At 34.5% G+C, this 23,731-nt stretch overlaps 2 protein-coding genes and 1 non-coding gene across 5 annotated transcripts; 1 reads left to right on the top strand and 2 right to left on the bottom strand.

Moving 5' to 3' along the window:
• The first annotated feature begins 1,394 nt into the window (after positions 1–1,394).
• LOC130962783 (uncharacterized) lies at positions 1,395–4,997 on the top strand. The gene is made up of 3 exons (XM_057888950.1): positions 1,395–1,559; positions 4,014–4,081; positions 4,173–4,997. Exons 1-3 carry the CDS (start codon positions 1,421–1,423, stop codon positions 4,995–4,997), a joined length of 1,032 nt encoding a protein of 343 aa, XP_057744933.1. The 5' UTR covers positions 1,395–1,420.
• A 1,681-nt stretch (positions 4,998–6,678) lies between these two features.
• On the bottom strand, positions 6,679–17,193 carry LOC130961419 (ABC transporter G family member 24-like). 3 transcript variants are annotated; one of them, XM_057887302.1, is made up of 14 exons: positions 16,644–17,192; positions 15,586–15,662; positions 15,010–15,282; positions 14,595–14,658; positions 14,355–14,501; positions 13,676–13,710; positions 13,491–13,564; positions 12,069–12,982; positions 11,599–11,895; positions 10,308–10,796; positions 9,919–10,067; positions 8,249–8,538; positions 7,997–8,130; positions 6,679–7,015 (listed from the first exon to the last, which is right to left on the bottom strand). In XM_057887302.1, the coding sequence occupies exons 1-14, from the start codon at positions 16,859–16,861 to the stop codon at positions 6,859–6,861; spliced, it is 3,318 nt and encodes a 1,105-aa protein (XP_057743285.1). In that variant the 5' UTR covers positions 16,862–17,192; the 3' UTR covers positions 6,679–6,858. The 3 variants fall into 3 exon arrangements, with proteins under 3 accessions (XP_057743285.1, XP_057743286.1, XP_057743287.1); XM_057887303.1 differs by having other exon boundaries at positions 14,397–14,501; XM_057887304.1 differs by lacking the exons at positions 6,679–7,015; positions 7,997–8,130 and having other exon boundaries at positions 8,264–8,538; positions 9,923–10,067; positions 16,644–17,193.
• A 5,296-nt stretch (positions 17,194–22,489) lies between these two features.
• Positions 22,490–22,597, bottom strand: LOC130965088 (small nucleolar RNA R71). Its single transcript, XR_009081143.1, has one exon. It is a non-coding gene; the product is annotated as a small nucleolar RNA R71 (small nucleolar RNA).
• Between the last annotated feature and the right edge of the window lie 1,134 nt (positions 22,598–23,731).

Raw genomic sequence — 23,731 nt, 5'->3', positions numbered from 1 at the left:
TCTATGATAAAAAAATCTATTTTATATTGCTAACTATGGTAGCCCAAGTAACCTCGACTATTATAGTATGTTGTGTAATATTATAACCATTGAGTTTCAAAAGTTTTTAGAAAATATGAATAGAATACTTGGATTTGTTAAGATATTTTTTTTTACTACAAAACAAATGCATTAAAAATTTAATTTTTTGTTTTTCTAATAAAAAATTTTTAATTTTGTAATCTTAACATGTGCCCTTAAACCCTGTAAGCTGCAAAGTATTAGAGGCGGTACAATGAAATTTTGTAAATGATCCAAGTTAACTTTGTGGTTGACCATGATTTCCAAATTTGACTTTATAAATAACTTGATTCGCATTATATACAAGTTCTAAAATGTTGCATTCATAAAAATTTATACAAATATTGTTAATTGTTTATGTGAAAAATTTTATATCAAACAAAAATTTTTGTATTTCTTCAAACAAGTTGGGATGATTTTTTTTCATTATTAAAGAATGAACATTGAATATAATATTTATAAATTAAAATAAATTAGATTAAATTAATATTTTGCATGGTCAAAAATCAAATATAAGTAATAGGACTGGTAATTGGTAGGGTAGGGTACCCTAATCCTATTTGCGGGTTGAAAATTTTATTAAAATTCTATTATATTCTACTTGCAAGTTGAGAATCTCTCAACCCTAACCCTACCCGTACCCTAAAATTTTAAACCCTACCTTACCTTATTCTATCCGCAGAAATATCAAATTTAAAGCTATTATAAAATTCAATCATTTCGAATTTCATACATATTAATAAATACTTTGAATTACTAAATTAACTTACTAGTTTAGTAGTTGCTCACTTATTGTAAGTCATTAGATACTCGGACTGATTTTTACCCAATCCGCAATGAATTGGGTACCAGTAGATAAAGTATGTATTGTCAACTTTAATAAGTTTTTTTATTTTTAGTTAGTTAATACATAAAAATATTAATTTAGAAATTATTTTAGAAATTTTTTGTATATATAAATAATAAAATTTGAGATAAATAAGCTGCAAACACATATATTTAGTTTAGACAGTGTAAACGAAATAAGATAACGTAATTTCGTAATAATTTTTAAAATTATTTATTTTAATAAATAAAATATTTATTTAATTTATATAAAATAAAATATCCCTAAAGTGACTAGTTTTAAAAATGTCAAGGACTGTTTTGGTAATTATGATTCCGGTTCTTATGTTTTCTCGACTTGAGCCAATCTGAAGCTGAACCATCTCCGACATAAATACTTGTGAGAAAACAATAAGGAAAATACAAAGACACGTAGCATCCTTACCTCACATGCCAGCATAGCAGGGATTCTGCGCGCGCTCTCTTGCATTGCTTCCCCTTCACCACTCAACCAGCTCCTCCGAGCGACTCAATAATGGACCCTCCGATTCGTGACTCGGAGTCCAACCCTAAACCCCTCTGTGAAAACAAGGACGTCGTCTACATCGACACCAACCTCGACACTCACTTGGCCGTCCTCGTCTCCGATCACGATACCGTCTCCGACCTCAAAGGTCTTCCTTTCACACTTTTACTTTTTCTTTCTTCATTCTTCAGAGATTTTTTTATTTTTCAAATGCAGACTTTGTTTTCCCTCTCCAGTACAGTGTTCTGAATGTTTATGACTTTGTGCAGCTGTTACGACGTTCTGCATTAGCACCCTCAATGTTTGAGAAAATAGCAAGCTTCGTTTTCTAGGTTGCGTGTCCCCAAAGATGCTTGCTTTGTCTTTTTGTTTTTGTGTGTAGGAAACGAACTAAAATAAGTGTGTGTAGTAGCTTGCAGCCCTAATTATATATATTTAGAGTACAACTATTCCTATAAGTACAATGCATGTTTTGGTTTTATTGTTCCTTGGATTATGCACATTGAATAGTTTTGAGAAATTTTGTATCGCCCAATTTTGAGAGTAGCCATGGCGTGCTGCATGAGGTGTTCCAAAAAGGATTAAGATAGCTGCGGTGTCACTGCTGCTATTGTGATTTTGTTGGTGGTGATCCTGGTGATCTTGATCTTCGCTGTCTTCAAGTAGAAGGACCCTATCATTACCTTGCAGTCGGTTAAGGTTAAAGAGGCGAGTTTGGTTATTTTCCCGATTGGGGCAATAAATGTGTCCTTGGGCATATTGCTCACGGTTGAGAACCCCAACCGTAGAAGCTTTAGTTACCACAACAGCACGGCGTATCTTATGTAGCGTTTGTTTTTGGAGGCAGACACGGAGACATGGACAACATTTGTTTAAAAAGTGTTTGGAAGCAGAGATATGGACAGTGGACATATTGTCTTCGAGACAGTTTCTTATACTTTTGTGTCCACTCTTTCATGAAGGACAATGATGGACACGGGATTTGGAAGAGTGGACACGGACAATTTTATAAATTTTGTTTTCCTTTTTTTCCACTATTATCCCTTCTTATTTTTCCTATTACGTTGTTCAGAGATACTTTTTTCTTCTTGTTCTTTCTCTATCTCTTTCTTTTTCAGGTATTTCTGTAGAATTTTTATTGGGGGTAGATAATTCTTTTCTTTTTATCGTTTTACTTCAATACCATTTTAACCTTATATTATATTATTTGATTTGTAATAAAAATAATAACAAAAATAATTAATCTTAAAACTTTTGAAAGATAAATATTATCAAAAGTAAAATTGATCTTTTAAAATGTTAAAAAATAATTTATAAATTGTAATTGATTTTATATAATTTAAAGAAAAATCAGTTTTTTATAAAGAAAAATAAGTTTTTAGATAAAAAAATTAGTTTTTTTTAAATAAAAATAAATTTTTATATGCAAAAACTAATTATTTTTTCATGTAAAAATGGATTTGTTTTAAATTAATTTTTTATTTAAAATTAATTTGGCTTATTAACTTAAACAAAATTTTTTATTAATCAAATTCAAATTTATTTTTTTTGTTAATCTTAACTATATGTATTCTTACATATTAATAATAAATTTTAAAATAAAATAATTATATTTATAAATTTTATTTTAATATAAATACTAATATATTTTTTTATTAAAATTTTTTTTCTCTTCAAATATTTTTTTCAAGTTCCGTCTGTATTCCTACGTACTCTCATTTTTTATTAAATTAATTTGTATTGATGTAAAAAATTTGGAATTACATGGCTATTTTAGTCATTTCATATAATATTTTAGTCTTGTCCATGTGTATCCAAACATAATACTAGACATTACATTAGTGTCTTGTCCATCGTATCCAAACACAATACACAAAAGATAATTTTTAGTGTCTCCGTCCTATTGTCTCCGTTTCAGTGTCATGTTCTGTCCTGTCTTTGTAAACAAACGCAACCTTAATTATCGTGGGAAGCTTTTGGCTACTGCCCCATTGATGGTCTTGTCATGAGGACACACTTCCAGCTCAAATATCTCTGAACATCAGCACTACTTTGAATTTCTATGCAGATGACATAATGAAAGTTCTGGATTTAGTGGCTGATTTTGTTAAAGGTGTTATAAATTTTACTTCAACAACCACCTTGGAAGGGCGTGTCAAGGTGCTGAACCTCTTCAAGAAGAAAGCCACTAGTTCCTCCTTTGGTGATCTCTTTGTATTCGTACATGACAAGAGTGTTAATTCTACTTGTAAAATAGATATCAAACTTTGACTAATATTGGGTCGAGGCAGACAGCTCAAGTATTGTATTGTTCAAGTAGTTAGTGTCTAAGCAACCCTTAGTTTCTATCCCCTTTGCAGTGGATTTGATATTGTCTGTGTGACTTTTTCTTGTAAGATTGTTTTTGAAACCTCAAGTGCATAAAGGCAGGCTTCTCTAGTATATGCTTCATAATCTTTGTTATATTTAAAATCTCTTAGCATTTATAACTCACTATTGTCTTCTCTACTATTCTTTTCTAATCATTGCTTAAATATGCACATAATTATTTCAGAGTTCTAACATTCTGTGTACATGGCATATGTATGAATTTTATATGCAGAGCGAATTTTGTCAGGACACCAATCATGCTTTCCCAAACTTGGGCGGATACAGATTCATGCAATGAAGGTATATTGTAGTTGATCTTGTTTACTCTTGTTTGCTATCCAAGCCATGGTTGTATTCCTATTCATTATAACATTATTTTGCTAATTTGCAGGTAAAGCGCAAAGGGTACTTTTATCACCTATCTGATTCCATGTTTGTAAAAAGTGCCTTCTATGGTTTCAACAAGAGCTGGTTTCTTAGTGTGGATGTTTCTCCATTGAGCAATTGTGGTCAAAATGATTGTTCTTCTGATTCTCCTAACCAACTGGTACTTCTTGGCAATTCAGATAATGCCTTGACTAGTTTGATCAATGATAAGAAAGAAGAACATGATTTTGTGAATGCATCTGAAAAAGCTGTTAAGGATGATAACGTCGTTTGCGAAGATGAAATGTCAAAATCTGTGTCTAGTGCAAAGGAAAAACAGATGAGTACATGGAAAGAAGATGAAGATAAAGAAAAGAAGTCAGAACTTGAAACAAAATTACAACCTTTGGGTGTAAAGGAGCCAAAGGAACCCAAGCAGTTGAATGAAGATAATTTGAATATTGTTCTTGACCAGTGCAATGAAACTGGAGAAGTATTACAAGATGATCCTAAGCCAATGCAGTTGGAAGAATGCATACCATCTGAACAGAATAATAACACTGAAGCAAATATCAAGGAATCAAATGTGACTCCGAAAGCTGTTTATATGAATGAGATGGGTGAACCTGTAAAATCTGAGAAAAAGAAGAGAAGGAAGAGAAAAGATAAGGATTTGGACGAAAGAACAACTACAAAAGAAGAGTGCACACCATCTGAACAGAATAATACAGATGCTAATGTCAGTGAATTAAATGTGACTTCAAAAGTTGCTGTTTCAAAAGTTGTTGTGCTTGGACTCAGTGCAGTAGAAAAATTATGGAAGAAGAAAACAAAGACAAGAAAAAGATAAGGATTCAGATGTAGGAACAACGAGGACTACAATATTTTGAGGTAATTATAATCTCTTATTGGTTAAAATTAAAAAACCCTAATCTCTTATTGGACTCAGTGTCCTTGATGATTCTTGTGCCAATTTCACTCACTTAGAAATAGTGTTTTCCTGAAATTTGGAACTAATTATCTTGTTGAATAAAATTTGTTCAGATTCACTTGGTGGAAAAAGACTGGAAAGTGGTGAACAAAATGACTTTAAAGGAAGGTAAGGTAGTGAATTGTATTTCTCCGGCTATAAGCAGCAACCTTGTTATTTTCCTTTTGTGTGGATTCTTGAATCTTGACACTCTAGTATTAAGTTTGACCGACTTTAAGCCAAACTTATAGTTGACAAAGAAGATTATGGATTTATGGTTATCATATTAACATAGAGCTACACTTTTGAGTATAATACTGAAATCTAAAGGCATTTGATTGATTAATCAAATGATGCTGAATAATCATGAAACAAAGAATAATAAGGGGCATTTTTGTAAATAGCTGGCAAGATCATGCTGCTTAAAATTGTTAGTTTGAAATTATGAACTTCCACGCTTTCACATTATTTACATCATTGCAAACCATAGGTGTTTCACCCTAATTACCTAGGGTAAGACCCGCACTACGCGAGGGTTAAATGATCAAATATAAAAATTAGTTGAGACATACTCGTTGATACTAATAGTTGTTATTTTTATTTTGAAAATTTTTTATGCATAAAAATTAATAGGATAGGATAAAATACTGTTCTATTCCTTACTTTCAATAGCCTAAATAATCCCTTTTTTTTTTAGTTTATATTTGTAGATTTCACTTATACGTGAAAAGGCTATTATGTATGTGTATTTAAATGAAATTGGTAACACTATGTTATTGTTATACATAAACAAATTATTAAATAATTAATACAAATAATTTTATTGTAATCACACAGACAACTATTACTAACTATGTGACATTCAGTTATATATTTAGATTTGAATCTAACTAAATCGGTGAACGATAAATGTGCTATAAAGTAATCAAATAACAAATATAAAAGTTGTAGTGATGTGTGTCATTTAATACCCCACCAATCGAGCTGAAGTGTACAGTGAAATTTTAATTAGTATATTATAAAATCTTTAGATAGTATCATTGACACATAAGTTCCAATATATATTAAAAAAAAATGTTTTCCAGTGAATATTATTTTGGTTAATTCTACTTATTTTGCTATTAGTGTCAACTGTAAAAATGATATTACTTGAAAAAAGTGCGCATTACGAGATTATATATTATTAGGCCAACTTAATTAGCCTTGATAATTTAACAACAAAATGTGAGTGTTTATATATATATATATATATCATATTAAAAGTATAATTAAATCAGATATTAGTAGAGAATACACATTAAAATAAAAAGTATATATTAAAAATAAGTTAAACTATACATATATTTATACAAAAATATATAGTAGTTAATTTTTAGTGGTTTATTTTGGTATATGTATATATATCATGAAAATACTATTTTATATCAATTAGAGTTTATGAATTATAGAATAGTAATGCCTAATTACTATTTCTGTAAGTGTTATCCATTTTAAAATGTTTGTACTAAACTATTTCAACACTCATATTCTCAAGCCGTTATAAAGAAAAAACTAAAGAAAGATAAAAAAAAAAAAAGCCTTATGAGCATTTTCTATCAAACACAAATTATGAACAATAATATTAACCGTAAATTGCCATAATTTAATAGGGAATTATTCCCCCGTAGATTAACTCTAGTGAATGTATCTAACAACTGGTCAACGAGACAACGAGAGAACTGTGGCAGCAATAATGTTGACCTCACTTCTTTTGAAAGGTAAGCATAGAGAATAAAGCTATTGCCCGAGCGGTTACACCCATAAGAATTAGGATGGAAACACACAAACTCCAATCATGAATATTATAGTCACTTCTCTTTAGTGAACCACAACGACTTATGATCCACACTCCATGGTACCTGCATTTTATGCATTATTGATCAGTACCTTCTGGTGTTCCTTCATGTTATATTTTCTTTTAATTTTTCAAATATCACATATAAATTGCCAGTTCTTGGAAACAAAGCTATCTTGATCAGTACCTTTAAAATGCTTTACTTATATTTCATTTGTTCTAATAGTTATTTTTGCAAAGTGGATCTGTATTCCTCCTGTGAGTTTGCATTGTTCCTCTTCATGTTACTAAAGTTCTTTTATCAAAAATTAAATCAAATAAAACAAGAGGAAAGAAAGAAAGAAGAGAGCATAACCATTTTGACGCGCTAAAAGTTATGCTTTTGACAAAATAAACTCCAAAAGATGTAAATGACAAACCCCCTAAATATATGCTCAAACTGAATAAATGTTTAGGCCATTTACTTATATACTTATACAGATTTGGTTCATTTTTGTCAAGTTGAACATATCTTTTGGGGTTCGTTTTATCATTTGCTTATTTTGAGATCTATTTGATCAAAATTGTAATCTTTCGGGTGCAAAATGACTATTTACTCAAGAAGAAAAAGGGTGATGCTCACTTTGGTCAATGCAGGTTCATGTCCAAGTTATTTTGGTCTGTATAGATTTCGATAGGTCAACATAGTCCTGTGAGTCAAATTACTCAAGAAACTAATTTGACTCGTTTACTGACTACAAAATAACTCATTGCTCCATCTATAGGGACTAAAGTTACTATTAACCCAAAGAGAAATTTCTTAGCTACTACAGTTTTTACTTTTTTATTCTTTTATTTTCACTGCATTTAGGCCACGCATGCGAATTTAAGTTTGAGAAAGTACACGGCCGTAAAACTTGATTAGTTGCACAATATCAAGGGAGACATGGAGATGCAGCCTCTAGCTGGCTTCTTTCTATATGCAGGCAATTCATGAGTTGCTTTTGGATATATTAAACAAGCACATATGTAGTCTAATCAACAATCATTATTAACCATAACATACCTTTCAGCATTTGCGATTACGAATGCTTCTAAAGCCCACTTAGGGTAACATAAATTTGCTACAACCTTCAAAAATTTACTGTCTTTAGCTTGTGTTGCAACAAGGGTTAAAACAACTGGAAGAAGCACTGACCACTGCAACAAACAATCACATGTTGGACCGGATGGGGCAAAATAATGATGAGCAAATGTTTTTCAGTTTGTTGATAAAAGTTTTATATTATAAATCTAAATCTAATGCAGTGATACTTACTAGCTGTGCCGCGCCAGGTTTGAATACTATTGCCAATGTATATGCTATTCCAGTCACACAGTATACTAGACAGAGCAGCACAATGTAATTATCTGCAAAAGTTGATCTTGGATAGGTGAAGAAATAGAACATAGAGAGGTACACCACAGGCTTGACCAGAGTATTAAAATGATCCACTGTATCTCTAGAAAGAAAGTAAGCCAAGCTGCTCATCCCAGAATCCCTCTCCCTCCAGTAGTGCAATTTATCCAGAGAAAATGATCTCAAGGCCGCAATTTTACATAAAAGAGCTGAAATTAGGAATGAACAACAACAATGAGGGAAATAGAAGCACTGACCATTTGAATTAAGCTGAACTGTTTTAAATATTATTAAATTTATTTTCTATTCTAGAATGAAAATCATGTTAATACTCATGTTATGCCCCCATGGATCAAACCAATAAGGCAACAATCATAAGACATGAATGGGGGGCAAACACAAAACAGAAGTTAGGATATAATCGCTTAAAAAGTCTTAAACCTTGTTTGATTACACGTGTTTACTTACATCTGATGGAAATCAAGGTGAGTGAAAAAAAAAAAAAAAAAACCTACAAGTCAAGTATATGATACTTATTTTCATATTGGATGTTACCAATGCAATTAATATCATTTCACATTTCTCTATCTAAAACGCACTTTTTTGGGGGGTTATATAAGGTAACAATCTTAGTTTGCAGCCATATTTGATTGCAGCAAACAGCAATACAGATTATTTAGATATAAAGAGGAAAAATAAAATTGGATTGACACTTATTTTTGAGAAACTAGTTTATTACTCCCTCCTTCTCAAATTAAGTATCTCTTTTACCTTTTAGATTCATTGAAAAAATAATGCATTTGGCAATCTTTTTGTCAAGATTCATTAATTTTTCAATGAACATAAAATGTACAAGTGACACTTACTTTGATAAGAGAATACTTACACTCAGAAGTATATTATCAAATTATAAGATGATGTGAATTCTTCACTTCTGCATAGTTTAATATCCATTCCTTAAATTACTCAAACTTATTTTGTTAATTCTAATAAATATAATAATATATGAGATTAATTTTCATCAGACCTTGTCCTAATATGCAGTATCCTATATATTTATTATCCCCCATTGAGTTTAACATGTCATATATGGCAATATACATGCTAACACAACTCCTGACTAGTTAACAACATAACATGAGGGACCTATTAAATTAATTATAAAAGGTCAGAGTGGTATATCAAATTTCACCCATTATTCAAATTGGTCTTCCCGATTTTTATTAAATCTTCAAATTTTCAACGTCAATCATGCTCATCCCTACCCAGTTTTGTGTCCATACTCTGTTATTTTTGCTCACCGGCGATGTTTTTTCCTTTCCAGGTTGTAGCGGTTTCAAATTCCTACTAACAGGAAAGCATGACTATCACAATTTATCAACATTTTTCTGTTGATTCACCTCCCACAAGTGAGTGAAACAACGGAGTGTGAACTGAAATTAGGTAGAAACAAACGTGATTGACGTCGGAAAATTTGGAGAACTAATTTGATTGAGTAAAATTAGGAGGACCAATTTGACTAATGAGTGAAATTTGAAGGACCATGTTGATCATTTGCACATTAAACTAACTATAGGAAGTTAACTTACATACACAAATCACTGTATAGATGTATCCAACTCCACCAAACTTCTGATCATTTCCTCTACTCAGCGCTCCTAAGCAAGCTCCAGCAAGTAATAATATTAGATAATCTATAGCTTGGATTTTGGACTCCCTTAGTCGCTGCTTCACAATCCTAAAATAACATTGGCATGAGTAAGGTAACAAACAGATAACAAAAAATATGTAGACACAAAATCTTATAGACATGCTCATCATTAGATATTTATATGCTATGTGTTGTTCAATCAGCATTCAGAACTAGAAATGGTGATGCTTCTGGGAGAAACTAATCCATATTATGGAAAATTTCAACAAGGCATTGAAATTTTAGACATCAAAGTGAACAAAATACTGAAGTCATTGCATGGTTTACCGTATAAGGAAGTACTTGTATTGCTTGAATATCCCAGGAGTTTTCCGGTTAGATAAATCCTGGGATTTCAAAAAGTTGAATAGTATCTTCTCCCCCTCCAATTCCACGACGTGTCTAACATCATGCAATAGTTCTCCGGCAAAGCTTCTGTCGTCATGTTCAGAGCCATTGGGATCAGTTTCGTTAGCTGGATTTGGAGTTAAGTTACCAAATTTCGCTGCATTCTTCTGCATATCAAGAGGTACTGGGTATCCATTATGAAGCATCCATCTAACTGGCAGGTCTTTATAACTGACTCCCGAGCTTCCACCAGGTTCTACTAAGCCCTCCAAAATGTCGATAAAGTAATCAGGAGGATTGATCCGCTCCGGAATACAGATCCCAAGTCCTAGAAAGTATTCTTCAACTTTCTTGACAGGTCCATGATACACAGTAAGACCTCCTTTTGCCAGAAGTATCAAGTCATCGAACATATTGAACAATGCATAGCTACAGCAAAAAGATCAGTCATCAATTAAACAAAGGGAGAGTTATATTGTTTTTAACAAGTTCAAACTAAAAGCATAGGGTATAAAACAGATCAGTCTTCAAAATGGTTTCTTATTTGGAGTGCACATGCAGCGATCAACAACGCTAGAAGGACAACAGAAACTAGATTATAAACACAATCAATAGATAAAGGAATTGTAAATACCCGCTCTTGTGCTTTTAAAGTGAAATCACATCAGTAAGGTCTTGTAAATATATATATAAGTAATAGGATTCTCAAATAAATAAATAAATAAATAAAACTCCAAAATAAAATGGGATAACCCAGCCATTCAAGACACTTGGTGATCCCATACCAATTCCCTTATTCTTTTTGTATCCTCATAGCCTTCCGTTCTCTCTTGACCTTACCACCAAAGTGACCAAACAATAACATATATTGGAATCTAATGGATTGGTGGCTAAATGGAGATTACTTACAGTTAATGTAGGGTAAATAGGAGAAAGAACTCATTGCATTTTCATTTCATCCAAAGAGAGGTGCACATATAGATATCTATCAACTACTAGCATAAATACTAAAATACTAACTATCAACTACATTCATAAAAGCTAAGCTACTAACAACCAACTACATGCTGCTGCTGCTTGAATTCAATATATCTTTAATTCAATTCATTTACAGGGGGACCCTTCTTATTTGTCTTGCTTTTTATTATTAATCAAAGGTTCTCAGTGTCAAAAGGTTTATGCAGCCTATCAGATTTTAACAAAATGAAACAATCATGAAATTAAAAGTCACCTTGGTTGGTGAACCACCATGCATATGTTCACTCCTTGAAGAGCTTCCCGTCTTAATGCTCTAAGAAGTAGCTGACATGATGCACTGTCCAAACCAGATGTGGGTTCATCTAACAATAAAAGTGAAGGTTCCATGACCATTTCCAGTCCAACATTTACACGCTTCCTTTGGCCACCGGAAATCCCTCGTTTTTCTACAGTTCCAACCAAAGAATTCCGCACAGATTGAAGGCCCAAGAATTCAATAACTCTTTCTACAACCAGAACTTTGTCTGCTTTCGGCAAGTCAGCAGATAGCCTATTAACAGAACAACAAAATTCATTTCTTAACCAGATATTCAAACATATAAGAGCTATCACAGAAACAATATAGGCACAACTGCCATAACAAGAGAAAGGGAACTGAGGTTACATTTAGACAAGGGAAAATTATATGGTTTGCAAAAATCTGTCACATTCCATGTTATTTACCTGCACTGTGCACTGAACCATAAATTCTCTTCTACTGTCAGATTTCCATGAACTATGTCATCTTGTGGCACAAAACCAATAATTTTCTTATAGGAATGGATTGATTCAGTCTTTCCATTTATAATAACTGAACCAGTCATCTTGCATCCAAATGCTTTTCCAGCTACTGCTGAAAGAAATGTTGTCTTACCGGCCCCTGATGGACCCATGACAGCAGTAATGCGCCCAGGTTTAATTTTCCCCGTTACACATCTCAATATAAGTTTGTTTTGCACCTTCAAAATGAGAGTTAGATCTTTGAAAGAAATTTCCATTAACAGCCGTTTCCTTGGTTCACCTTTGGTAGCCATGTTAACTACTCCTGAGAAAGTAAGATTCTTGTTTTCTTGTTGCTGTGCCTTCTCCTTCTCCAATTGAGCATATGCATACTTAAAAATCTGGCTATGAGTTTCAGGTTGCTTTTCCTTAGAAGCTTTGCCTTGAACACTTTTATCTCTAGTTTTAGTTTCTAAGTGAAGGTTATCGCCATTTTCAATTTCATGCATCATCTGCATTGGATCAATGGATTCTTTAGCCTTTTCTTTTTGCACAGCTGATGAGCTGGGAGCAATGTTTGGAGTAATAGGGTGTGAATGTGAAAGCAATTCTATATCAGTTGCTTGACCCAACATTTTAACTTTTTCTGGATCTGCCACGTCCTTCTTACGCGAAAATGTTCGTGATAGTTGAGCTTGTAGTCCACTTGCACTCTTTTTAGCAACGTCTTTTGCAGTTTTCCATCTTTGTCGTGCATTTGAAGTCTTCCTTACAGATCTAGCTGCTGCTTCTCTGGACTTCGCCATTCTCCTTTCCCTAGTACTGAGAACTTGATCAGAACAGCTGTAAATGATAAGCAGCAATGTACTCAAAGCAGCCTGCATTAGTAGTTGAAGAGTGTTAACTAACTTCTACGATCATGGTCTGTATCACAGATTATAACTTCTATGTTTCTATATGTGACATGGTGTTAAGCATCAACCATATCACCTATGTAGATAAAGAAAATTAAGAAATAAAAAAGACCATAAAATATCTTTATCTGTTTTCATTTCTTAATTTTTTGCTGAGCATATATCCAATATGGCTACTTTTGTTACAAGATATGGCTTATAGGTACAAATTCCTCATTGAACAATTGCAAATAATTGAAACTGAATGAAAGATCAAACATTGAAGATATAACATATAAATGAGAAGAAAAGGAGAAACAAAACAGCAAGAAAAAGGAATATTAGAAAGCAAACAAACTTCTAAAAGCACCAAGTAGGTCCCAAGTCATCAAAACAAAAATCATGATGTCCAAATAAAAAGGGAACCTAAATAAATATATGAATAGGCACTATTATTACTAATCCATAATCAGGTTAATGTATAGAAACTTACAATGAGCATAATTCCGTACACACCCATGTTTTGGGTCTCAGCTTTCGATTTACATGAAGTCAACTTGAAGCATCCTACAAGAGAATCAGTAAATGGTAATATGTCTCAGCACGGGTCAGAAACAGTTGAGGAAAATAATGACACAAGTTTGTTGCTATAGTAATTCACAATTCATGTGATCTTACTCGTCTGAGATATAGAACCCATCCTACAGTAATGCCTGAAATTCCAAGAGAGAACATTAAAAGTATTTAGAGTAACAAATTTTGAAGACATAAGTATTATTATATCTGTTTTTATAGGATTCAATAGCTGATTCTTTGGGGAATACTTTGTTTGGTGTCTTCCAAGAATCTTGGTTGTGCCTGACATCCTTGGATCAGTTTTTATTGACTAAGTTCACAGGGGTTGTGGTAGCAGAAAAGAGGCAAAACCTTTGTACCATTATGCAGTATATGCCAACTCTTTGGAGTACATGGCATAGCACAATTAATGCAACTTAATGATACGTTTTCAGATAAACAAGTTTTATGGCATACATTTAGGCGTTTCAACTCTGTACGATGTAAAGCTCATGATCTCTTTTGAGGACTTTCCTTCTCGGACATGTTGAGAGATCATAAACATCACTTCACTAATGTTTTGTTCTATTTATTCTTTTTGTGGGAGGATCTATTTTCCTCTGCTCCTTGTATCATCCATTTTCCCATCTTAATGCTATTCTTCTTTCATCACAAAATAAATAAATAAATAAAACACAAATAATAATTAAAAAAAGGTATGGACATTAAAATGCTACTATAAAATGCTATTTTATTATATATTAGCAGTTGATAAGGAGTAAACCAATGAATAATGTAATACCCACTACTGCAAGGAATACGTTTTGTAGTTGTTGGGCAATACCATCCTGCTGGACAGAATGTCTCACTACTGCTATCAACATCAGCCCAGATATTTGCACCTCCACAGGTATGGTTTGGCCGCATTGGAGGCAATTGATAACGATATCTTCAAAAATGTGTCAAAGGATTAGTTTATAAATAAAGCATGCAAGCGATTATTTATAAATAAAAAGAGAAAGATTTGAAAATCAGAACTCACGGTTCACATACACCAGTTGTGTTATTGAGTTTTGCAAGAGGACAATAGGATCCAAGAGGGCAAGCTTCCAGAACAAATATTTCAAATACCATGAAAAGATAAAAGCATTAGAGATATCTTTTAGCATCAAAATTGGCAACAAATATCACCATTACATGGATTTTCCTTATGTTTCAACCATCCAACGTATTGCTGAAATAACCACCGAGCGAAATATACTACCTTCTTGTCTAGAATAACATCACATCTATATCCAGAAACATATGAAAAACAACAACAAATTTTCTAGACGAGGTCGACTGGTCTACATGAGTCAACTGAGCTTGCACTAAGCTGTTTAAATCAAAGGAAAACTACACTAAGCTATTTAAATCAGTGACGAAAAAACCATCTCAGACGTTCTTGATGTACTTACGTATCATGCATGTGATACCATGAGGGCAAAAGAAACCTTCACAACATGGTTCACAGTCAGTAGTTCTTGAAGGCATATCCTGTGAATTTTGGAATTCAGCCTGCTCGGTCGAGGGAGCACTACAGGCCCATCCTGGCTCACAACCAGATACCCATGAGGTTAAATTGCAGTTCTTGTTAGGCTTCAAATAGTTAATACCATTAGATCTATCCAATAAACTTTTTGAGTAAAACTTTATTTCTGCTTCATTACATATGCGTTGCTTTATGTCCCCTGTTAATACATCAAAACCACCAGAATCCAAAAGCATTAAGAGTCATATTAGAAGTAAAACAGGTTTCTGGTAAATAACAGAAAATTATTGAATGGAATGATAGTTGAAAAGGCACAATATTGGTATGAACAGAATAGAAATAGTCAGCATGAATAGATGGTATGTAGATTCATAACATCTAGCACAATGAAGATGAAAACATCCAGATTTTCCAAACCAACATGTTTATATTCTGCTGGATAAAACTTGTGCCATTTCTTTTTGTCTAATTCTTATCACAATATATGATGTTAGTTTCTTACCTTTCGTCGTTTGAATGCAAGAAGTCAAGAAGCCCAAGTCGGATGAAAAGTTAAATGCATTATTCCAATCAGCATTCCTAGAATAAGAAAATCGAGCCTAATATCAAAATAAGTTTCTAAATGATTTTATAAGGTGCCGTTGGTTAAGAAAAAGTTATTTATAATTTCAAGTAAACAGTGCACCTCACCAACAGCAAGCCAGCTTGTGTTATCAGATAGTGTAACCATTCAATGAATCAGATCACATAATAGTTTTAAAAATCTTTAATTTCAACAGTGGCATTTTAACCACTGCCTTACTATTCAAGGATAAACTTTCCTCGTTTGATTCTTTAACCAATGCCATAATAATAGAAGAAGTTAATTACTCAGACAACTGCTCTGGGTAAGAAAAGAAATATTGCGCAAGCTCATTTAAGGGCACTAACATAAGCAGTCAAAACAGGATTAAATTGGAAGAGAAAGGAAATAAAATAAATACACACGCATCATTAGTTTCTTTAAATAAACTTAAAAAATGATCTCAATTGAAAATTTGAAGCACAATGCTTAAAACTAAGAACTGATTCAAATAAGTTGCTTTAACAATTAACATCAACTGCAGTTTCTCATCAACACTAGTAATATTCAGTAAAATGAAACTTCATGAAACTATAAACTTTAAGCTTCTTTTAACCATAAAAAAGAGTCATGACTTTTCCAATACAATTATAAATTGATGTATTCGGATGCTATTTGTATACAACACAAATTCATTGATTTATGATTGCGCCAATAAAGCAAATTCAGATTGAGGTGAAATGAAACTGTTTCGCTGACACTGATTAAACAGGATTAAATTAGAAGGGGAATAAAACGAAGGAAACAGATGCACATGCATCATTAATTGCTTTAAACAAACTCCAAAAATGATTTCAGTTTTCAAAATTTAATGCAGTGTTTAAAACTAGTCATTGAAGTTAACGAAACTACAAACTTAAGCTTCTTTTGAGCATAAAAAAGTGTTCCCTTACTAAAACAATTATTCTAAAACCAAAATTGAGTACAAATAAACTTACAGATCTTCGACGCAGAAACTGGAGCGGTTGCTAATTTCGTGACTGAGGAAAGAGGTGACGTTGGAGACTTGGCTGTAAACAAGCTGTGTCAAAACAGAGAGAACAGCAGGGTTGTCAAGGTCACTCGTTTGCTGGCACTTCACCCCATTCAATAAGCTCGAGACCGTAACTGCCAAAGCAAGAACCACTAACAAATCCTTGGTGCTCCAGCTGGGCATATTGTTGGAATGTGAAAAGAATGGAACCGAACAGGCGTTTGGGAATTGGAAATGCGGAGAACGCCCGGGGGTCCTTATTTCTATTCGGTGGATGGAGTCAATGATGGTTGAGATTTGGAGCCATTTGGAAGGAGAACAGGGGGAGTGTTTTGAAATTGCAAGAAGCTGCTTTAAACGTTAGTACTGCAGGCTGGGGCATGTGGAAATTGGAAGATGGTGATTTGTGAGTGGGACTTGCGAGGATGGGAGACCCGGACCGTGTCCAACTTGGGGCAAGTAGACCACCTCCCCAATGCAGCAGACAAAATATATCAATCACGCAGTCTTCGGTTCTGACAAAACTTTGCCACTAGTCGAGACTTGAGAGTTGAGAATGTCTTAGTTATGGTCAATACAAAGTTTTTTTTTTTTAATAAATAAAATAAAAATTAAATTTACGCCTATAAACACGTACGAGTAAATTAACGTTTATACATCTTATTATATATTTCGTCCTAGCAAAGACAAGATTATTACGAACGTATTTTATCTTTGTCATAAATAAGATATGTTAAAAATTATTGACAATATTTTTAGTTCGTAGAAGAGATAAAACAGTGTGATCCTTTTGAATGTATCTGATCGTCTATAACAGAAACGAGATACATTCATAACAATTTTAATTTTGTTGAGAATAAAATACATATTTAAAAAAATAGTTATATGTGCAAACGTAATACATATGTGATAATAATTTTTAATTATATAAGGAGTTCATTTAATTCATTATAACTCTAATATATCCTTTCTTCAATTTTTTTCACATATTCTTTAAAAATGTCTAATAAGGAGTATATTGTTGTGAATATTTATGTAAATAATTGTATTAGAGATAACGACAAATGAGTTGTGCTTGATTGTCTGGATCTGGTCTTATTTTCAACCTTTAGGCTTAGCACTCTATAGGATTTGAAGAATCTGATATTGATGAAGATGAGGATTTAAGATCAGAGAAAGATTATTAGAATTGGGCACAAATTTCTCGTTTCTTTAGAAAATAGAGACTTCAAGTTTAAGCTTTTCTAAGTCGTAGGCGATGAACAAATACATGCAATGTTTGAGACCCATGTGAGAATCTTAGCACACCGAGTCATGCAATTATATGCCGAGGTTGTTGATATTGTCAATAGAGGAATTGGCTCATCGTCTACATCCATACCCTTGGGGCCACCGTTGCTGCATGTTCATTATATTACGCACACCAGGTGATCACTTGCACGACGACTTTAAGATAGATGAAAAGTATATTGTTGAGTTCAAGGGTTCCTCCAGTAGCTCAAAGGAAGATGAGTTTGTAGTGGATATTCCGTTAGGATGAAGATTTCTCTTATCTGCACTGCTTGTTGTTCCTGACCTATGCAGAGTGCCTAGCCACTTTTAGACACTATATCTTGATGCGGTGGAGGAGGGTCCACTATGTGGTGTCAATGTGTTAGGTGATGATTACAATCTTGACGGGGTATTGAGATTCGGGTGCGCAACTTGTTCAGGAGCAAGGAAACTGTTCACCTGGAGGTGAAGAATTATAGTATTTGGCGGGATGCAGAGTATAGAGTGGCTGAGTATGATTATATGAAATACTATTGTCGATGCAAGTAAAGTTTAGCTGGGTGTTTGTGGAGAATATGCATGTCACTTAGACAAAATCTTGGTTATTGGTAAGTGATGAGCGGATAATTTGTATGCTTTTTGGCATTGTTTTTAGCATATTTTTAGTATGATCTAGTTAGTTTTTAGTATATTTTTATTAGTTTTTAATTAAAATTCACTTTTCTGGACTTTACTATGAGTTTGTGTGTTTTTCTGTGATTTCAGGTATTTTCTGGCTGAAATTGAGGGATCTGAGCAAAAATCTGATCCAGAGACTCAAAAGGACTGCAGATGCTGTTGGATTCTGACCTCCCTGCACTCGAAGTGGATTTTCTGGAGCTACAGAAGCCCAATCGGCGCGCTCTCAACGGCGTTGGAAAGTAGACATCCTGGGCTTTCCAGCAATATATAATAGTCCATACTTTGCCCAAGATTTGATGGCCCAAACCGGCGTTCAAAGTCACCTCAAGAAATTCCAGCGTTAAACGCCGGAACTGGCACCTAATTGGGAGTTAAACGCCCAAACTGGCACTAAAGCTGGCGTTTAACTCCAAGGAGAGTCTCTACACGAAATTGCTTCATTGCTCAGCCCAAGCACACACCAAGTGGGCCCGGAAGTGGATTTTTCTGTCATTTACTCATCTATGTACTAGTTTTCTATAAGTAGGACTTTTTACTATTGTATTAGGGAGATCTTTTGATCATGTTTTGATGATTAAACCCTCTTTGGGAGGCTGGCCATTCGGCCATGCCTAGACCTTGTTCTTATGTATTTTCAACGGTGGAGTTTCTACACACCATAGATTAAGGTGTGGAGCTCTGCTGTACCTCGAGTATTAATGCAATTACTGTTGTTCTTCTATTCAATTCCGCTTGTTCTTTGTCCAAGATATCACTTGTTCTTCAACCTGATGAAGGTGATGATTGACGCCCATCACCATTCTCACCCATGAACAAGGTGACTGACAACCATTCTTGTTCTACAAGCATCTGAGGCTTAGTGAATATCTCTTGGATTCCTGATTGCACGCTGCATGGTTGATCGCCTGACAACCGAGTGCTCGCCTGACAAACGAGCCAACCATTCCGTGAGATCAGAGTCTTCGTGGTAAAGGCAGGACTTGATGGCAGCATTCAAGAGAATCCGGAAGGTCTAACCTTGTCTGTGGTATTCTGAGTAGGATTCAATGATTGAATGACTGTGACGTGCTTCAAACCTGTAACCTACTGGGCGTTAGTGACAGACGCAAAAGAGTGATTCTATTCCGGTAGGGGAGGGAACCAAACCGGTGATTGGCAGTACTGTGACAGAGTGCGTGCATTAGCTTTCACTGCGCGGATGGGAGGTAGCTGCTGACAACAGTGAAACCCTACACGAGCTTGCCATGGAAAGGAGTAAGAAAGGATTGGATGAAGACAGTAGGAAAGCAGAGAGACGGAAGGGAAGGCATCTTCATACGCTTGTCTGAAGCTCTTACACCAATGATATACATAAGTATCACTATCTTTATGTTCTATGTTATTTTCGTTCATCATCATATACATTTGAGTTTGCCTGACTAAGATTTACAAGATGACCATAGCTTGCTTCAATGCTAACAATCTCCGTGGGATCGACCCTTACTCACGTAAGGTATTACTTGGACGACCCAGTGCACTTGCTGGTTAGTTGTGTGAAGTTGTGTAATGCCATGGAATTGAACCACCAAGTTTTTGGAGTTCATGACCAGGGATTATGAGAGTTGTGAAAAGTATTGTTCACAATTTCGCGCACCAAGTTTTTGGCGCCGTTGCCGGGGACTGTTCAAGTTTTGAGCAAGCTTTTGGTAACAATGCCTGGGATTGTTCTAGTTTGGACAACTGACGGTTCATCTTGTTGCTTAGATTAGGTATTTATTTTTTTCGAAATTCTTGAAGATGAATTCTAGAGTTTCATGATGATTTGTTGAAATCTGGCTGGCTGAGAAGCCATGTCTAATCTGATTGGACCGAGGTTTCAACCTATCACCACAAGAGCTTGTTGATTTTCATCAAACTTGCTTTTGGAGCAGTGATCTGCTAAGGCTTGGCTGACCTTTGGTCATGTCTAGTGTTTTGGACCGAAGCTTTCCTTGAAAGCTTGGCTGGCTGTGAAGCCATGTCTAATGCCTGGACCGGAGTCTTAGACTAGCATTGCACTGATTCCTGGAATTCTCATTAAGAATTTTGATACCTTTTTCCCACTTAATTTTCGAAAAACACAAAAAAAATTGCAAATTCATAAAAAACCAAAAAAATATTTGATGTTTCTTGCTTGAGTCTAGTGTCTCATCTTAAGTTTGGTGTCAAATGCATGTTTTTGTTACATTTTTCGAATCCATGCATATATTTTGTGTTCTAATCTTTGAATTCTATTGACTTGAAGTGTTTTGTGTGTCTCATATGCATTCTCATTTTGATAGTGTCAGTAGTATACAAACTGCTAAGTTTGGTGTCTTGCATGCATTGTTGTTTGATTCTTAGTGCATTTTGATTATTAAAAAAAAATCCAAAAATATTTTTTAATTTGTGTCTTTTCAAGTCAATAATACAAAGAATTGAAGATTCAGAACATACTGCAGAGGAATTATACAGAAAAAGCTGAGCATTCAAAAATGCCCAGTGAAGAAGGCAGACTGGCGTTTAAACGCCAGCCAGGGTACCTGGTTGGGCGTTTAACGCCCAAAAAGGGTGCATTTTGGGCGTTAAACGCCAGAATGGATACCATTCTGGGCGTTTAACGCCAGGATGGTGCTAGGGGGAAGATTCTGTTTCAAATAAATTTTTTTTCAAGTTTTCAAAGTTTTTCAAAATCAAATCTTTTTCAAATCATATCTTTTCAATCAAATGTTTTCAAAATCAATTTCTTTCCTTTTTCAAAGATACTTACTAACAATTAATGATTTGATTGAACATTTTTTGCCTCTTCTGTTGAGAAAGGTTTTATGTTTGAATCTTATCTTTTCTTGTTAGGCAAGTCATTAATTCTCAAAATCATATCTTTTCAAATTGTTTTCAAATCATATCTTTTAAAATTGTTTTCTAATCATATCTTCTCAATCACATCTTTTTAAAACCATAACTTTTCAATCAAATCTTTTTAACCTCATCTTTTTCAAAATAGTTTTCAATCAAATCCTTTTGACTTCTAATTTCAAAATCTTTTTCAAAAATCACTTGATTTCTTTTTCACTTTCAATTTTCGAAAATTATCAACATCTTTTTAATTGAATTTTCGAAAATTTCCTTCCCTCCTTCCCACATCCTTCTATTTATGGAGTACCACTCCTTCTAAATGCACAATTCGAACCTTATCCAATTAAAGTTCGAATTCTTCTTCTCCTTCTTCTTTCTATTTCTCTTTTCCTCTAACACTTCAAGGAATCTCTATACTGTGACATAGAGGATTCCACACTCTCTTTTTCTCTTCTCTTTCATATGAGCAGGAGCAGAGACAAAGGCATTCTTGTTGAAGCTGACCCTGAACCTGAAAGGACCTTGAAGAGAAAACTAAGAGAAGCCAAAGCACAACTCTCTTTAGGGGACCTGACCGAATTCTTCAAGGAAGAAGAACCCATGGCAGCCGAAAACAACAACAATGCCAACAATGCAAGGAAGGTGCTGGGTGACTTCACTGCACCTACTCCTGATTTCTATGGGAGAAGCATCTCTATCCCTGCCATTGGAGCAAACAACTTTGAGCTTAAGCCTCAATTAGTTTCTCTAATGCAACAGAATTGCAAGTTCCATGGACTTCCAATGGAAGATCCTCATCAGTTTTTAGCTGAATTCTTGCAAATCTGTGACACAGTCAAGACTAATGGGGTTAACCCTGAGGTCTATAGACTGATGCTATTCCCTTTTGCTGTAAGAGACAGAGCTAGAATATGGTTGGATTCTCAACCTAAAGAAAGCCTGGACTCTTGGGAAAAGCTAGTCAATGCCTTCTTGGCAAAGTTCTTTCCACCACAAAGATGGAGTAAGCTTAGAGTGGAAGTCCAAACCTTCAGACAGAAGGATGGAGAATCCCTCTATGAAGCTTGGGAAAGATACAAACAATTAATCAGAAGATGTCCTTCTGACATGCTTTCTGAATGGAGCATCATAGGTATTTTCTATGATGGTCTCTCTGAACTATCCAAGATGTCTTTGGATAGCTCTGCTGGAGGATCTCTTCATCTGAAGAAGACGCCTGCAGAAGTTCAAGAATTGATTGAAATGGTTGCAAATAACCAATTCATGTACACTTCTGAAAGAAATCCTGTGAACAATGGGACTAGTCAGAAGAAAGGAGTTCTTGAGATTGACACTCTGAATGCCATATTGGCTCAGAACAAGATATTGACTCAACAAGTCAATTTGATTTCTCAAAGTCTGTCGGGAATGCAAAATGCACCAAACAGTACTAAGGAAGCTTCATCTGAGGAAGAAGCCTATGATCCTGAGAACCCTTCAATGGAAGAGGTGAATTACCTAGGAGAACCCTATGGAAACACCTACAATTCTTCATGGAGAAATCACCCCAATTTCTCATGGAAGAATCAAGAGAGACCTCAACAAGGTTTCAATAACAATAATGGTTGAAGAAACAGGTTTAGCAATAGCAAGCCTTTTCCATCATCTTCTCAGCAACAGACAGAGAGTTCTAAGCAGGATACCTCTGACTTAGCAACAATGGTCTCTGATCTAATCAAAACCACTCAAAGTTTCATGAATGAAACAAGGTCCTCTATCAGAAATTTGGAAGGACAAGTGGGACAACTGAGCAAGAAAGTTATTGAACTCCCTCCTAGTACTCTCCCAAGTAATACAGAAGAAAATCCAAAAGGAGAGTGCAAAGCCATAAACATGGCCGAATATGGAGAGGAAAGAGAGGAGGAGGACGCCACTGAGGAAGACCTCAGTGGGCGTGTACCAATCTCCTCTGAGTTCCTCAATGAGGAACAATGGGAATCTGAGGCTCAAAATGAGACCATAGAGATTCCATTGGACTTACTTCTGCCATTCATGAGTCCTGATGAGTATTCGTCCTCTGAAGAGGATGAGTATGTCACTGAAGAGCAAGTTGCTAAATACCTTGGAGCAATCATGAAACTGAATGACAAGTTATTTGGAAATGAGACTTGGGAGGATGAACCACCTTTGCTCACCAAAGAACTGGATGACTTGTCTAGGCAGAAACTGCCTCAAAAGAGGCAGGATCCTGGGAAGTTTTCTATACCT

This window comes from Arachis stenosperma, chromosome 2, assembly GCF_014773155.1.
Source record: "Arachis stenosperma cultivar V10309 chromosome 2, arast.V10309.gnm1.PFL2, whole genome shotgun sequence".
Classification (NCBI taxonomy): Eukaryota; Viridiplantae; Streptophyta; class Magnoliopsida; order Fabales; family Fabaceae; genus Arachis; species Arachis stenosperma.
This window is presented reverse-complemented; position numbering and strand designations above follow the sequence as displayed.